Raw genomic sequence first — 16,748 nt, 5'->3', positions numbered from 1 at the left:
GACGAGACGTCCTGTTCTGGAATCAGGGTGTGCTGCCCCATCCTGGAATCACGAGGGTGTGCGTGTGAGGGGGAAGGCACCGCCCATGCCATGTGGTGGGGGGCAATCGAGGAGCCAGAATGATCCAGCTGAGGCTCCTTGTAAAGTGGCGGAGCTCCCGCAAGGTGCAGGCCGGTCCATAAACGCGCCCGTCTCCCACTGTCCAGCTGCTGCAGCTCTGGGGTGGAGCTCGGCTGGGCGGGGGCGTGGGGCTGGGATGCTTGGCCAGCTGCGCTTCGGGACATAAACGAGGGAGGAGCCCTTTAAGAAAGGCTGTTCCTCCTTCTCGCAACCTGGGCTGACCAACGGGCCAACTATGGGTCACCCCTGCTGGGGCAGACAGAGTGTTCCAGACAGTGGCACAGACCCTCCTCCCCCCAATCTTCCCCAGCCCTGCTCCGGAGTCAAACTGCTAGATTCTGGTCTGAGGCCTATCACAAGGCTTTAACCTTGTGTTCCAAAGTCAATAACCTGCTCTTGGCCTGCTCCGGTTAAAGAATAAAAGGCTTGCACAAAAAGCAAGTGATGCACACGGCTGTGTGGTGTATTAGCCCCTGGCTAGGCCATCCTTTTCACCGGACATCACTTTATAGGGGTCCAGGAGACTAAAGGAAACCACTGTGAGCTACAGTTAAAGGTGGGCCACTTGACATTTCTTCCCTGAGGGATTCCAAGACTCCTGGGATCTGAGAGTCTTACCATCCCCATCCCTCCGCGCTTCAAGTTAGGAAGCAGAGGTTGAGGGCACAGAGGGGCTGCTGGGGTCCTTCTCCCATTGATTCCTCTGTCTGGACTTATTTGTGGAATAAGCTGGTCCCCAGCTCATGGAGAGCTCTCTCCCTCTTTCTCTGTGAGACTGGGACATCAAACCTGTCTCGGGCAGGCAGTGTTCTGCCCTGAAGCAGAAGCTGCTTGGCTCAGGTGTAGACAGAACTAGGTAGGTACATCTCCAGACTTGGGTTTCAAGGCGGAGGGGGGTGAAGGGCATACCACAGCTGCTAATCCCCTGGCTGAGACCAGGGTCCAATTTCCCCTTCCAAGAAAGGTGGGGCCAGCCCTCACCTCAGGCGGCTGTTAATTCCCTAACCAAACAGCTGGCACTGCCTGGCCCCCAGCAGGGCCAGCTAATCCTGCTCCCGTGTCCTGCCGTGCTCAACTATCCCTGTACTCATGGCCTAGGGAAACGGCCACCCCATTCCCAGGCCCCTTGACCTTTCTCATGTTCAGGTTGGAAGGAGTGTGTGTGTAGGGGGAGAGGAGGCAGGCAGGGGGCATCAAAAATAAGTTGGTTCCCAGCCAAAGATGCTGGAGGAAGGGGGAGGGTTTCCCTGTTCTGATTTTCGATTCCCAGGGACAAGGCAGGTCCTGTGCCAGGGAGGGGCTGGGAACATTGTAGCCTGCCCTGCCCAGCTAAGGGGCTGAGGCCCAATTTTTCCCACTGACTGTGTCATCTGTCCCTTTCCATTCTCATAGCTACCACTCCTTATTTTGAACTAACAATCACCACCTCTTCCTATCTCCATTCGGGAGCCCATTCACAGACCTTCTGGCATCATCGTTTTTAAGGGAGGCATCTTAGGATTCACGTTGTGCTTTCCTCCCAAGAACCCTTGCAGAGTATTATCAGAAGGGGCGCGGGGGGCTGACAGTAGTGACGAGAGCCAGGAGCACCTGGGCTCAAACTCTGCCATTCAGCCTCTCTCTGTAAAAAGGGAGTAACATCACAGGAGTGCTGGGAGTCAGATGTCTGTAAAGTGCCCGTTCTGTTTGCAAATGAGGAAACTGAGGCTTGAGGTGACTGCTCTCAGCACCCACAGCCAGCACTCAGATTTGGGCCTCCTCTGCAGGGCTGGTATTCTGCTCTTCCAACTGTGTCACCTCCTACTCCGTAGCAGACAGCCTTCGGTCAAGTGTGCCCATTTACCGGACCTCTGTCTCTATTCTCACCCCACCCCCACCCACCCCCCAGCCTCTCCAACCAAACAGCTCAGCCACGGTTATTAGAGATCATATTTATTGGGGATGGGGGAGAGAAGTTATTGGACTGGAGGGAGGGGGGCAGGGAGGGAACAAGGTTGCTCAGAGTCAGTGTCTGGGTGCCAGGCAGCAGGGTCCTCAGCAGACAGACTGCAGCCTGGAACCTCAGAGACAGAGGCAGGCTAGCTGAATTTGTATTTCCCCCCATTCCCTAATTGGCCCTACTCAGTTCCACTCCTGCCCCCAAGGAGAAATAAATACCTTCCTTTCCCTGCCCCTATCCTCCTTTCCTCCCTCAAAACCAGCAGCTTCCCCTGTGGGACATCAGGAACGTCTGTGCAAACTGCCCTAGGGCAGAGGAGAGTTCCAGGGAAATGCCAGGAGGAGCTGGGGTCAAGGGTGGACAAGCGGTCTTTCGGGGCTATTGAGCGCTGGGTGGTTTGTAGGGTTCCAACAGGAGGCTGGAGAAAGTGTTGACCTTGTCAGCCCCTCGAACTTCATGGGGCAGCAGCGGCAGCTTCACAATGTGGAAGTCTTCATAGAGGTCTTCCATCTGAGGGGGCCACATGGCGAGGTCAGAGCTCAACCCTGGGGAGGTCAGGGGGTCAGCCCCTGGGTAAGTGAGGGTGGTGAGGTCGGAAGGGGTCCCAGGTCAGTGACTGGGAGCGAGGGCAGGGGAGAGACATTGGGGCAGACCCACCTGGTCGAGGTATTTGGACTGTATCTTGTGCCGGGCCTCGCACATCTTGCAGGGCTTCTCGGGCTCGGGGAATACCAGCTGGTTGACGATTATGTTGTGGGTGTCTATCTTGCACTTGGCCAGCTCTTGGATGAGCCTTTCAGTCTCATACAGTGACAGGAACTCAGCAATGCAGACACAAATGAAGGTTGTCTGTTCCTGGGGTTGGAGTGGGGAGGAGAAAAACAAAGGAAATTTTGTGTCATTTCCACAATTTCCACAAAAAACCTTGTGGGTTTTTTTCTCTTAGGATCCACATTTTACACACCCACACACTCATCCACCCACATCCATAACCAATTATATGTAAAAACAAACTTTAACAATTTTTTAAAATTCTGAGTTCCAAATTCTCCTATTCTTCTCCGTGTTTCCTCCTTAGAAGCCCCTGAACTTAAAAGATTTTTCAAACTGGCCAAGATTCAGCCCAGCATTCTGCACACAGTAAATAATTAAAGATGGGGACAGGGAAAGGGACCGGGGTTAGGACTTCCTACCTATAAGGAGGTCCCTCTATCAATGCAAGTTAGCCTGTAAGTTCAAGAAATGTGGAATAATGCTCAAAGATTAATATTCTAGGCTCATGAAGAACACCTAGTCAGACAATCACAGATTCAGGGACTGATATGTTGCATGTCACCTCTCACTGCAAAGACAAGAAAGCCAAGTGGGAGCAACGAAGTGATTGGACCAAGATCACATATTGGTGGGAAGGGCAGCCTCCAAACTCAATCTCCTGCCTCTTAGGAACAGGCTGCCTCAATGGTGGCTGGAAGGCCTCCCCCTTCATCTCAATTTTGATTGATCTTCCTTCAAGAACAACTCAGGTGCCATTTGTGTCATGAAGCTCGTCCTGAGCCAACAACTTCAATTTCTCTCTCCTCAAATTCTTCTAGAGGGCTTTGGCCCCAATGTATCTGTTAAGTACCAGCTGAGTCCCCTTGATTATTAGACTGCACACAATTTGAGGGCAGGGTCGGTGTCACCGCTCCCTTTTCTCTGGCACCTAATACATTCAATGTTTAATAAGTCACTTGCTGAATTGAACAGATTCCAGGCTCCTAGAGAGCTCCAGTGCTGCAGGGGCCTTAGGGCTCATTTTACAAAAGAGGAAGCGGAGGTCCGGGTCCCAGGGTCACCCAAGTACTAAGCAGCAGAAGCAGGGCTGGAATCTGGATTCTGAGACTCCACAACCAAGGTCCTTTCCTTTGGACCCCACTGTCTCCCTGGGGAGATCATTAGATCAAAAGCCTAAAGTTCAAAGCCTGAAGCACTTAATAGTGCCGGGCAGGTACTGCTACAGCTGTCTCAGGGCTCTGGGGGGTAGGATTTTTGCCTTCCTCACCGGATCCTTGAACTGCTCGCTGACAGACCGGATAACAGGTAGGGTTTCTTCCAGCTTGGAGGCCAGCTGGTCAGCATTCATGTCACCCAGGCCCAGCATGTTGCACATCTAGGGAGGGAGGGAGAAGAGGGCACTTCCTCGCCTGCTACCCATCTCCCTCCACTCTCCACCCAGGGCCTGCCCAGAGCCACAACCTCCTCCAGGCTCCTCTCTCCCTCCCTCCGCTCCACCCTGCTTCCATCCCAGATGATGAGCTTCCTCCCTACCTGTGAGATGAAGGGGCTGATTTGATTCTTGATCTGCATGAGGCGACCCAGGCCCCGCTCAACAATGGTTGGGAAATTGAGCAACCGAAGAGTGTGCCCAGTGGGGGCTGTGTCAAACACGACCACCGAGAAATTCATTCCTTTGACCAGCCTGTTGAGAGCAGCCACATGAGGCAGCTAGCTGGAGCTGCCCTGGCCCCCCGGCTGGCCCTGCCGCCCAACTCACTCACCTCATGACCTCGGCATAGCTCATGGCCTCATCAATGCCGGGAAAGGCGCTCATGGCCTCCTGCATCATCTTCTTGCCCATGCTCAACATATTGTCTTCCTCAAAGAACTCATCAGGAAGTTCGGCCACACCCAGGCTGGGGTCAATCTCCTGCAGAAGCCACGGGGAATAATAAAATAACCTTTGAGTGAACATCCGACCCCCACGATCTCACCTGGCTCTTGAAGGGGCAAAATCACCCAGCATTAAGTCTGAGGTCAAATCCTGGCCCTATCCACACTGCTGCTGTGGACGACACAGGTCACTGAGACGGAGCTCCACGTCCCTCTCTGTAAAATGAGGACAGATGGACTCAATAACCAGCTTTAGAGCTATGATTTGCTTCAGAAGAGCCCTATAAAGGAGATGCTGACAGTGAGACTCAAGGAGTAAGTGACTGATCTCAGCTTCACTCAGTTAGAGCAGGGATTTCTCTGCTCCCCAAGTGAGATCTTTATCCTGCAACAAAAAGCTGCCTTCTCAGCCCAGGACTGGGCCAGGGACACAGGAAAACTATTCCAAGAGAAAAGGTACTATGGCTAAGGTAGGCCTTCTGAAAAAGGGAAGGGAAAGGAAGGGCTAGGGCACATTCCCAACTGTGATTCAAGTCAGAATGAAAAGTCATTTGGAAATATTTAACAAAATAAAAATACAATAAAATACAGATAATATTACATTTTAAAACTAAGTTAATATACAACCCATAGGGATTCTTTTGTACAGATTGGTGGCACTCTTTCCTAGTTGAATTTGACAATGGTCTTGTGATGAAGAGAGCTCTCTGCATCCAGAAAGGGGATTGTGGGAGCCACATGTGGATCACAACATAGTATTTTCACTTTTTTTTTGTTACTGTTGTTTGCTTGCATTTTGTTTTCTTTCTCATATTTTTCATTTTGATTTTTTTTTTGGTGCAATATAATTGTGGACATTTGTAGAAGAATTGCACATGCTAAACATATATTGGATTATTTACTGTCTAAGGGATTGGGGGAGGGTGGGAAGAGAGGGGACACACAAGATTTTGCAAGAGTAAATGTTGAAAATTATCTATGCATATGTTTTGAAAACAAAAGGCTTAAAAAAAAATTTGACATCACTGGTTTAGGCATGGGTCTAACTCAAAATCCACATAGAAAAAACTGTATGACCTAAACTTGGCTTTCTCAGTGGCAATAAGGGATTGGATTAAGAAGTCGCCTCATATGGGAAAAGTCTCCTGAGGTGCAGGTGAGGGAAGAAATATAATACAACAGAGAGATTCTAGGCTCCAGAGGTCAGTCCGAGAAGAGTCAGTTATCAAGTGGGCAGAGCAGCTATCAGCCTAGAGAGAGGTGAGGTGGGATATCAGGTGGGGGAGAGGAGGGGAGCTGGGGTTGGGTGTGGCAGAAAGAGTCTGGACAGCAGGATGGGGGAGAAGAAAGATTGGGAGAAGGGAGGGGGCTGGACTAAATTATCTCTCTGGTCCCTTTCAACTCTGAAAGTTTAAGAATTCTGGTTTATCATTTACCACCTATGTTACCTAAAACAAATGACTAAATGTTTCAATTTCTTCATATGAAAAATGGAGTTTAAAGCTTAAAAACATTTTTAAAAGAATTTGACATCACTGGTTTAGGTGTGGCGCTGACTCAAAAATCCATATAGGAAAAACTTTATGACCCAAACTTGGCTTTCTCAGTGGCAGGAAAGGGTTGGGTTAGGAAGTTGCCTCCTATAGGAAAGTTCTCCTGAGGTACAGGTAAGGGAAGAAATAAATATGACAATGAGATTCTAGGCCCCAGAGGTCAATCTGAGTAGAGTCAGACTATGAGGAGGGCAGGGTAGATATTAGCCTAGGGAGAGGTAAGGTGAGATATCAGGTAGGAGAGAGGAGGGGAGTTGGGGTTGGGTGTGGCAGAAATAGTCTGGATAGCAGGATGGGGGAGAAGCAGAAGTTGAGATATTGGGAGAAGGGAGGGGGCTGGACTAAATTATCTCTGGTCGCTTCCAACTCCAAAGTTTAAGAATTCTGATTTATCATTTATCACATGTTTAATCTAAGACAAATCATTAAATGTTTCACTTTCTTCATATGAAAAATCCCTGTCCTGTGTCCATCTCTGGGTAAAAATGCTGGCTGTGCGGCCCTGGCTTTGTTATTTGGGAATGACCTTGGTCATTATAAATCATTCTCATCTCACTTTATTTACAAAATATATTTGATTCTGAGGTCTTTTCTAGCGCAAAAACTCGAGAATCTGCCCATGGGACCCATAGTCTTTGCTACTGCCCTGCAGTCTCTTACCTCTAATAGCATGAAACAACCTGGCTAGAGGGAGCCTTGAAGGTGGGGAGAGAGGGAGGGATGACCTAGGTCCCTGGCCTCCCCTCCCCAGAGCTCTGCACTGTTACAAAACTCCTTCACAGGCACAGCATCTCATTCTGTCTTCAAAGGGCCCCGGAAGAGAGGCTGGGCAGGGCACAAGGGAGTCAAGACCCTCAAACTCAAGGAAGAGGATAACTGTTGGAGGGGGGGAAGCCCAGCTGGCCAGGGGAATCTATGCGGGGGGAGGGGGTTTGGGCAGGGGAAAATGTGATCAGGGCTAGTTTGGGGGAGATCCGTATTTGGTGGGATGGGCTAGGAGAGGAAGATGCCCGTGAGGATGCTACTGCAGTAGTGCTGGCATGGTTTGAGCTAAGGTGCTGACTTGGTAAGGAAAGGTCATTTCAGGATAAAGAATCAACAATGGAAAGTGATAGTGGAGAATCAGAGAATGCAGGGAGTTTCAGTCTGGCAGTAGGAGGCCCAATTTACTTGGGGAGACAATGGTTTGACTTTAGAAGCCCTGAGCTCCTAATCTTTTTCTCCCTTGCCTCTTCCTGAGCCAGCACTGAGACAAGCAGCATCCTGTCACCTAAGTCACAGACTATCAGAAAGCAGGCTCAGAAATCATCCAGCCAAGTGCCCCTTGTACATGGGCCTGGGAGAGGAAGGGAGTCCGTGGCCCACAGAGATCAGACCCCAAGGCTCCTCCCTCCGCTTTTTCTCCCTAAATCGCAACTTCGATGTCTACGAGGCAGATGAGCCTTTCACAGCAACCCCAAGGACTCTCCGGCACTCACCATGGCAAAGAGGTTGTCATAACCCTTCACTTTGGTGGGAACTTTGGAGAACTTCTGGTCAAAGGCGTCAGAGATGTTGTGGGCGGGGTCCGTGGAGATGATGAGGACGCTTTCTCTCCCCTTGGACAGTTGTACTGCTAGGCTGCAGCTGGGCAGAGTGAGAGCCAGGGGAGCCAGCTGGAGGGGGCAGAAGGGGCAGAGCTCCACCCCCCTCTCCCAGCTCTGGTCCCAAGCAGGCTAGAAAAGAAGAGGCTCCAGAGGGAAAAGCAAAGCTCTGGAGAGGGCAGAGACCCCACAAGTGCCAAAGGGGGGCCCGGAGGAAAGGCATTCAGACCCTACCCCGAGGTCTCCCCGAATGGGCCCGGGAGGGGCTGGGACTCTGGGAGCCAAAGAACCAGGGAGTAAAGCACGTGGCACTCGAGCAAAGGACAGGCCACAGGCAGAAAACAGGCGTACAGATCCTCCAGATAGGAGAAAGTACATAGATGCACAGGGATGATTCCAGGAAAGGAAGCCCGGCCTGGGGGAAAAGCATGGGCCAGGGGCAAAGGGGTTATTTATAGGAAAGGTGACAGGGACCTCGAGGGAAGAAGGTAAATGCCCAGAGGGGAAAGACCCGTGGGCCTTAGGGCAGGTAGATCCGGGGCCTGGGAAGGGGAGGGAGGCCAAATGGGGGAGTACAGACCCCCGAGGCAGGGAAGGCTGATTCCCAGCAAAGAATGCTCAGGACGGCAGGGAAGAGGCCCTGGTCCTTGAAGGAGAGGTTCAGAATCCCAAGGGGGACAGCAGGCTGGGCGCCAGGACGGGGTGTTCAGGACTCCGAGGGGGAGGGCATGGTGAACCCCAGGACAGGGTGTTGGGGGGACAGTGAACCCCAGGACAGGGTGTTAGGGGGAAGATAGTGAACCCCAGGGCAGGGTGGTTAGGACCAGGGGTAGGGGGGATAGTGAACCCCAGGGCAGGGTGTTTAGGACCGGGGGGCGGAGGGGAACAGTGAACCCCAGGACAGGGTGTTGGGGGGACAGTGAACCCCAGGACAGGGTGTTTAGGACCCCAGGGTGGGGATAGTGAACCCCAGGGCAAGGTGTTTAGGACTGGGGGGCGGGGGGGAACAGTGAACCCCAGGGCAGGGTGTTGGGGGAAGATAGTGAACCCCAGGGCAGGGTGGTTAGGACCAGGGGTAGGGGGGATAGTGAACCCCAGGGCAGGGTGTTGGGGGGACAGTGAACCCCAGGACAGGGTGTTTAGGACCGGGGGGCGGAGGGGGGAACAGTGAACCCCAGGGCAGGTGTTTAGGACTGGGGGGCGGGGGGGAACAGTGAACCCCAGGGCAGGGTGTTGGGGGAAGATAGTGAACCCCAGGGCAGGGTGGTTAGGACCAGGGGTAGGGGGGATAGTGAACCCCAGGACAGGGTGTTTAGGACCGGGGGGCGGAGGGGAACAGTGAACCCCAGGACAGGGTGTTGGGGGAAGATAGTGAACCCCAGGACAGGGTGTTTAAGACCGGGGGGCGGGGGGAACAGTGAACCCCAGGACAGGGTGTTGGGGGGACAGTGAACCCCAGGACAGGGTGTTTAGGACGGGGGGCGGAGGGGGGAACAGTGAACCCCAGGACAGGGTGTTTAGGACCGGGGGGCGGAGGGGGGAACAGTGAACCCCAGGGCAGGGTGTTTAGGACCCCAGGGTGGGGGACAGTGAACCCCAGGGTAGAATGCTCAGGACCCCAAGGCGGGAGAGCTGGTCCCTGGAAGAAGGAAGGGGGCACCAGGGAAGGATGCCTGGAACCCAGAGAGAAACTGCACCCTGGGGCTGTTAGAAGAATGGGAATAGAGGAACTCGGGGCCGCGCCAGGCCTCGGGAAGGAAGCTGGCCTTGGGCCAGCAGCTAGCTGGGTGCTCCGTTCCAGCTCCCCGCCCCCTTTTTTCTCTTTCCCCAGGTCTAGTCCCCGCACAGTCCGAAGCCCCCCACCGCCGCGGGGAGGGAGTGGTACAACCCATTCATTCGTGACTTCCCTCCACCCCCCACGGTTTGGTTTGACTCTCCCCTTTCCCACCACCTGCCGCTTCCCCCGTGGCCCAATCGCGGTGGTACAGCCCACCGGTCTCCATCCCCGTGGCCCGTCCCCTCCCGCAGTGGTACTTCCCACCCGCCCCCACCTGCAAGTGGTCTTGCCCACGCCGCCCTTGCCCCCGACGAAGATCCACTTGAGGCTGCGCTGCTCGATGATGTTGCTGAGTGTGGGCTCCAGGGGCTCCACATCGGGCGCATCCTCGAACTCCTCTGACTCCAGCCCCCACCCGGCCACCCCAGCCGCCATCTTGGAACCGGCTCACGTGACCCGACCGCTGCACAAACTACCGGCGTCCTCTTCGGAATGGGGGGATTAGTGATGGAGCGTTATTGTTGCCACGTGGCCTCCCGGGGAGAAAGGACGGCAGTGCCCGAGGGAAGGCTATAACACACTGTAAGAAATGCGAAACCCGATTGAAAGGTTATGTGCACTCGTGTTGTGCGTGGAAGGGTCCTCGGTTGTGCCGTTTCTTTCCCCTGGCTTTTCCCACCAATGGTGCTACCCATGCCGTCCCTCCTTTGTGGATTGGGGCCCATGTCTAGAGTCTCCCGCTTGATTGGCTGGGATACCGAACGTTCCTCCTCCAACCGCCAACAGCTTACTTTAGAAGCCAACCTCGCCTTAGCAACCAGACAAACTCATCCACGCCGCTAGCCGCGGGGGCGGGCCCCTGGCTTCCCCCTTCTCCGCCTATAGGCTAAAGTCCATTGTCTATCAGGGGGGGGTCTCTGAGCCCGCCTCTCATCTCGTGGTTGGCTACTCGCCGTTAGCATTTGTTCTATTGAAAAGTACGCGCTCCGGGAGCAAAGGTCATTGCCAAGTGTTGGAGCCGCTCTGTGTACACGTTGCGAGAGCTCTCTTTTTCGTGGTGCTTTCGGGGAGCAGCGTGGCAAGCCCAGAGAACCCTGGGCCCCATCCCCGTACGGACATACTGCAGAAATGCGTGCAGAGAGACTTGTTCACGGGGGCAGGAACGGTGCGCGGGACTCGAACCCAGGCCCTCCGTCTCCAAGCGCAGCGCCCGCCCCCTCCCCCTCCCCAGAAGAAGGCTTCCTTGCGAGGGACCAGGGCAAAAACGCTATTCATCTCATAGATGAGGAAAGCTCACTTTCTAAAAATAACACGGCAACTGACGGGAAAGCCTGGACCCCTGGGAGAGCCGCCTCTCTCTAACATCCCGGCCAGCCCAGGCCGTCCTCTGCTCGGATGCCAAATTAATATTCCTAAGAGCCCATCAGGCTCTACCCAAAACGCTCCATAGCTCCTAGGTTAAAATAGTCGAGGAGCAATTTATTTAACACCTCCTTATATGCCAAGATCGGCTTTGGGAATATAAAGACAAAAATGCATTTTAAAAAACCTATTCCATTAGAAGTTTATATTAAATAAGTGTGTATATAAACATATTTTTGAACATATCCTCTATCCATATGTTTACATATATGTGATGGAGCCTCGGCCCTTGTCCCTAGAATTTCTCCCCAGAAGACAAAGTGTGGGAAATGATGAGTTACAGCCCGGGGTTTAATCAAAATTGCAAATCTAACTGATGAATGTGGAGCAATAAAAACCTTATTTGTCTCCGGATCTTCCTTAGCTTTCTTTTATAATTTACAACTGTGTAGACGTGTAGCTTGCTATTTAAGCCCCAATTAACCATTTCTAATTTGCAAGAGGCTTTGGTATAAAATTGTGATTTTTAAGAGAATCACTTTGAATTCTTTCAAACAATGAACTATGACTCATACATTTCCTATGTATATATGTGTGTGTATCTATTTTCTTCTAAAAGCTCAGGTTATGGGACACATTCCTGAGCTATATATACACACACATACATATACATAGTATATACAAGGAATGTATGTGTTTATGTATAAACGTATTTTGTTGTTCAGTTGTTCCAGCCTTGTCCAACTTCTTATGAAGTTTTTTGGGGGCACAGATCTTGGAGTGGTTTGCTATTTCCTGCTATTTTCTTCTCTAGTTAATTTTACAGGTTAGGAAACTGAGGGAAATGGGATAAAATAACTTGCCTAAGTCACCAACTAATACTCAAATGAGATTGGATTTAAACTCAGGCCTTCCTTGACTACAGGCCTAGCACTCTACCCACTTTGCCACCTAGCTGAGCCCCAACAAACACACTGGTGTATGTGTATGTATAGGTATGTCTATATGCATATGTATACATACATGATCACACACATGCACACATAAGGTGTGTATGTGTAATGTAGCCCATCTGTACTTGCTTGTGGAATATACTTACACAAATATGCACGCACTGGCACATGTATATATGGAATGTGGCCCGTGACACTGAAGAAGGGACTAATTTCCAGATAGGGATAGGGAGAGAGCTAGTGCAAAGGGTCTTAGTGTGAGGTTGACCCTGGGCAAGTTACAACCCCAATTACCTCAGCAAGGAAAAAAAATGTTTAATGAGGTTGGAAAGATAATTTGGAACCAGGTTGTAAATGGTTTTAAATTCTAAACGAAGGAGTTGGATCCCACAAGTAATAGGCAACCCCTGGAGTTTATCTAGTAGGGAAAAGCATGGTCAGACCCACACTTTGAGAATGGCAGCCATGTGGAGAATGGATTGGAGGGATGGGGACAATTAAGGCACTGGAGGCTCTTACAGTCCAAGAGAAGGGGAATTAAGGTCCAAATTAGGGAGTGTGACCAGGTGAGTAAAGAGAAAGGGATGATACCGCAAAGAATTAGCAGCTGATTAGATAAGTGATTAGAAAATGAAAGCCATTCACTGAGAGCTGTTTTCTCATTTCACAATCCCCTGACATCATCCTTCATTCTCTCCCCCTTTTCCCCTAGTCTGTGAGAGAGAGCAAGGCCAAGGGCATGTGGCCTTGATCCCACAAGATCCTTTCTCATCAATTCCAGTATATTACAATCTCAATCATTCCTGTCCCACGCTCATCTTTATTCCCTTTCTATTAGCTTCTCCCCGACTACCTTGAAGTCTAATTCTCTCCCAAGCCTAAAAACTTTCAATAGATGCTACTATTCCCTGGAGATATACTATCACAAGCTGTCTACTTTCACTGCCTCTTACTACTGAGACTGACTTCAATACTCCAATGTCACCAGTAATCTTTTCACTGTCAGTTCTGATGGTCTTTTTTTCAATCCTTACCCTTCTCTACCTATCTCCTGCATTTGACATTCATGATCATCTTCTTCTCCTTGATACCTTCTCATGACTTTTAGCTTTTCTGACATTCTTTCTTGGTTCTCTTACCTGACTGACCACTAATTCTTAGTTTCCTTCATTGGATCATCATTCATATCATGTTCCCTAACTATTGTGATCCCCAATCATTTGGTAACCTCCTCAGCTTCCACAGGTTTAGTTATCATCTCTCTGTAGATGACTTCCGGGTCTATATACCTAAGCTTAAGGCTCAAGTCCCAAAACACTAGATTATTTTAGCATCCTCCTAAGGGGTCCCTCCTTCAGTATATTCTCTCACTGCTGCTAAAACTGATTTTCCTGAAGCCAGAAAATTTGATCATATAACTCCCCTTGGAGCTTACAAACCAAATTTTTTTCTTCCAGAGTACTTTTTTATTTGCAGAGAAGGAAGACCCATATAAAGAGTAAAATTGCAAACAGCTGGATTTGTTTTTTTCTGGCTGAATGTAGATGGCAATTTTCTATCCAAAGTTTATTGGGATTACCTGAACTGCTGAGAAGTTTGTAGCAGCTCTTTTTGTGGTGGTAAAGAATTGGAAAATGAATAGAGACCCATCAGAAAGTAATGGAATCTTATTGTTTTATATTAAAAAAAAATAATGCACAAGCTAATTTTAGAAAGGCCTAGAAAGATTTACACAAACTGGTGCTGAGCTTAAACAAGCAGAACTAGATTTCTTAAGGACCTAGCCTTAAACCAAACTACTTAAACTCTTTCACTGGCCAACAATAGGTCCCACGCCAAGCTCTAATTGATTTTTGTTTGGGTCCTGATTGACTCGAGTGATTGTAAAAAGCAATCACTTGTGTTATAATAGATGGCTCTGGAGGAGAAAGTGAGGCAGCCCTCCCTCATTTAAATACAGTTTACTTACAACTCATGAACCTCTTCCAGAATGAAAGACAAACAACAGGAATCATATATGAACTCCTTTATTTAACATTTAAAGCTCTTCCCAATCTTGTTCTAATCTACCTTTCCAAAAGTATTATACGTTAATCTACTTCATGTATTCCAGTCTAGTCATACTATCCTTATTCTGTTCTTCCCAAACAACAGTATATGTCTCCCATCCCTTCCTCTGATCGGCTTATTCCGTATTTCTGAAATGCTTTATCTTATCAACTGTGTCTTTTATAATCCCTGATTTTCTTTCATCAATCAGTAATTCTTAAGTGTCTACTATGTGCCAGGCACTATGCTAAGCTCTGCAGAAACAAATACAGAGAATCATGTATCATACATCAGGTGAACTGAAATTGGGGTAGTTGGAGTGTTAGTCAAGGCAACAAGAAAAACAGATAAGAGAAAAAGAGATGGGGAGGGTGATTCTTCTGAAAGCTATGAATCTCTTCTCAGCATTATGATATTAAATTCATAAAGTAAAACACATAGAATTTTAAAAGGAAACAAATTATATTAAAATGCAGTTATCAAGGGCTTTTTTTAAATCATGGATTCCTAAAAACTTTTAGCTTAAATGCCTCACAGATAACAAACCAAAATCTATATGTAAAGATATATGTGTATATGCTGACTGAATGGCATAGCATTTACATACTTAAAAGAAAACTTAATCAAATTGTAAAGAGAATTAGATGGTGACAGTTTAACAATTTTAATAACAGTAGCTAACATTAACAAAGTATTATAAGGTTTGCCAATTGTTTTACCTATTGTTTTGTTTAGTCCTTGCGGTAACCTGTAAGTTTGATGTTATAGTTCCCATTTTGTAGATGCAGAAACTGAGGCAGAGTGAAATTAAATAATTTCCCTTGAGTTCAAATTTGGCTTCAGACATATAATAGCTTTATGATCCTTATCAAGTCACTTAACTGCCATATAATAGATACTATATAAATGTTAGCTATTACTAGTAATAAATTGAAGCCATAATTTCATAAATCCATATAAACCATTTCTATAAATAGAATTTCCATTGTATATTAGTACAGAATGTTTAAAATATTTGGGAATCTATCCATGAAAACATAGATATGATAGTAATACAACTAATACTAATAGTTTGCATTTATTTAGTGCTTCTAGATTTACAGTGTTGAGGTCCTGGGTCACTAGGTAGGGCTGGCAGAGAAAGCTTGAAGTACTGATAAGATAACTCCAGGAGCCAAGCATGGAAGGGCACCGATGGGGATCAGCTCAACTTTAAAGTCCCACCCCCTGTGAAAGTTTTAGGTAAGCCCACTTTACCATATCCAATCAGGAAGCCAAGTTATGTCAACCCCTGCAAGTCTAAATTTCCCCTATAAATCTGCCCATGGCCTATGCCTTCTTTGCTGAAACCCTTTTGGGTTATCCCACCTCAGCAATCTGTCTCAGTGTCTTTCTCCTTATCCCTTCCTTCCCCCTTGCCTCATGGTGTCTTTCTCCTTCTTACAGATAACCAGATCTTTTAAGGTGCTAAATTGGTCTGGATTTAGCCTGCCAGTCAATGGCATATTCCCTTTTTCCTTATTACTTGGGAATTTCACTGGGAAACTTCTTTTCCTTTATTGGTAAAAACGCTTTCCTTGCTAACTATGATGCTATCCCAAATCTGTTTCATATTTGCCACTCTTGGTGCCTATTTTACCTTTTCATTTTGTCCATAATCTCTTCTTGTAAATAAACCTACCTTTTAGCAAAGAAGAAAGTCATTAAGAATTCTTCACATGTGAATTTCTCCCCAACCCCAACAGTTGGTGTCATTTGTTGCCAATTGCTCTCCTCAATCTCTCAACAATATGCTTGCTACCTCTGGTCTAGACATTTTGGAAAGCTGTTTAGAATGATGGCTAAAAGTCCCTCAACAGCATTGCCTTTGACCCAGAGACATTTCTGTTAAGTTAACACAATTTTCATATTGAATGCAACTGGCAGGAATAAGGGCATGGGGACCAGATTGTTGGAATCTTTACAAATTGTTAAATCATTAGAGTTCATAGAGACAATAATTATCTAATTTAGCAAGGTTCAGTATCATTGATCTGATCTTACAAGGAGCTGTTTTGGGCCAGAATCTGAAACAAGGTACTAAGTAGAACTAATTGATACAATGCTTGTGTTCACACCTTTACTCATTGGAGTTAACACGTTTGGGAGATTTCAGGGTTTAGTATGAGATATCCGAATTCACACCTCCCTTGAAGCTCTTAGGGCCAGAGAGCAGCACTATGGGAGAAAACCCACAATCCCACTCTCAGATATAAAAAGCAGACAGAGGCCCTGTCAAGAGAGTTCAGCTGAATTAGATTGAGAGGGGACTGTCAAGTGAATTCAGCCAGAAGCCCTCTCTCGGAAAAGAGTTACTTCGTGTTAGAGAGAGTTACTTCGGAACATTGACTGGGTCGGAAAGGAGCACTCTGGGAGGAAGCCCACAAGCCCTCTGTCCGAGGCAAGAGAGATTCATTCCATTTTCCACTTGGCTGGTTGGAGGCTGAAGAAAGCAGAGACAGAAGCAAAGGACAATCTGCAAGAGCTCTTGGAACCAAGCAGAGAGCCCTCAACTAACCGGGCTGTTTTGGAAGGAAAAAATAAAGTTTGCATTTTTACCAGCTGGATGCATTTTAGGTGACCAAAACTAAGGCTGCCTCCAGAAAACTTCCCCAAGAAACCTGCTTTCTCCCAGAGAGAACTATTATTTTAAAGAAGAAAAACACAACATTTTGACACACCAGATCATTAAGAAAAAAACAACAGCTGATATGGAAAAACTGA

At 48.3% G+C, this 16,748-nt stretch overlaps 1 protein-coding gene across 2 annotated transcripts; it reads right to left on the bottom strand.

Moving 5' to 3' along the window:
* Window positions 1-2,036: 2,036 nt before the first annotated feature.
* On the bottom strand, window positions 2,037-10,281 carry GET3 (guided entry of tail-anchored proteins factor 3, ATPase). 2 transcript variants are annotated; one of them, XM_051971620.1, is made up of 7 exons: window positions 9,896-10,255; window positions 7,740-7,887; window positions 4,597-4,745; window positions 4,367-4,517; window positions 4,101-4,208; window positions 2,717-2,914; window positions 2,037-2,569 (listed from the first exon to the last, which is right to left on the bottom strand). In XM_051971620.1, the coding sequence occupies exons 1-7, from the start codon at window positions 10,054-10,056 to the stop codon at window positions 2,438-2,440; spliced, it is 1,047 nt and encodes a 348-aa protein (XP_051827580.1). In that variant the 5' UTR covers window positions 10,057-10,255; the 3' UTR covers window positions 2,037-2,437. The 2 variants fall into 2 exon arrangements, with proteins under 2 accessions (XP_051827580.1, XP_051827581.1); XM_051971621.1 differs by having other exon boundaries at window positions 2,506-2,604; window positions 9,896-10,281.
* Window positions 10,282-16,748: the final 6,467 nt, after the last annotated feature.

The sequence above is a fragment of the Antechinus flavipes genome, chromosome 1 (assembly GCF_016432865.1).
Source record: "Antechinus flavipes isolate AdamAnt ecotype Samford, QLD, Australia chromosome 1, AdamAnt_v2, whole genome shotgun sequence".
NCBI classification, from domain to species: Eukaryota; Metazoa; Chordata; class Mammalia; order Dasyuromorphia; family Dasyuridae; genus Antechinus; species Antechinus flavipes.
This window is presented reverse-complemented; position numbering and strand designations above follow the sequence as displayed.

Bases quoted from the DNA above. Each gene is read 5' to 3' on its own strand.
- GET3 (XM_051971620.1), bottom strand. From the start codon at position 10,056: ATGGCGGCTGGGGTGGCCGGGTGGGGGCTGGAGTCAGAGGAGTTCGAG. The intron at 7,888-9,895 runs GTGGGGGCGGGT...CACTCTGCCCAG, and splicing joins GTGGGCAAGACCACTTGCAG to CTGCAGCCTAGCAGTACAAC. The intron at 2,915-4,100 runs GTGAGGAAGGCA...CTCCAACCCCAG, and splicing joins GCGAGCAGTTCAAGGATCCG to GAACAGACAACCTTCATTTG.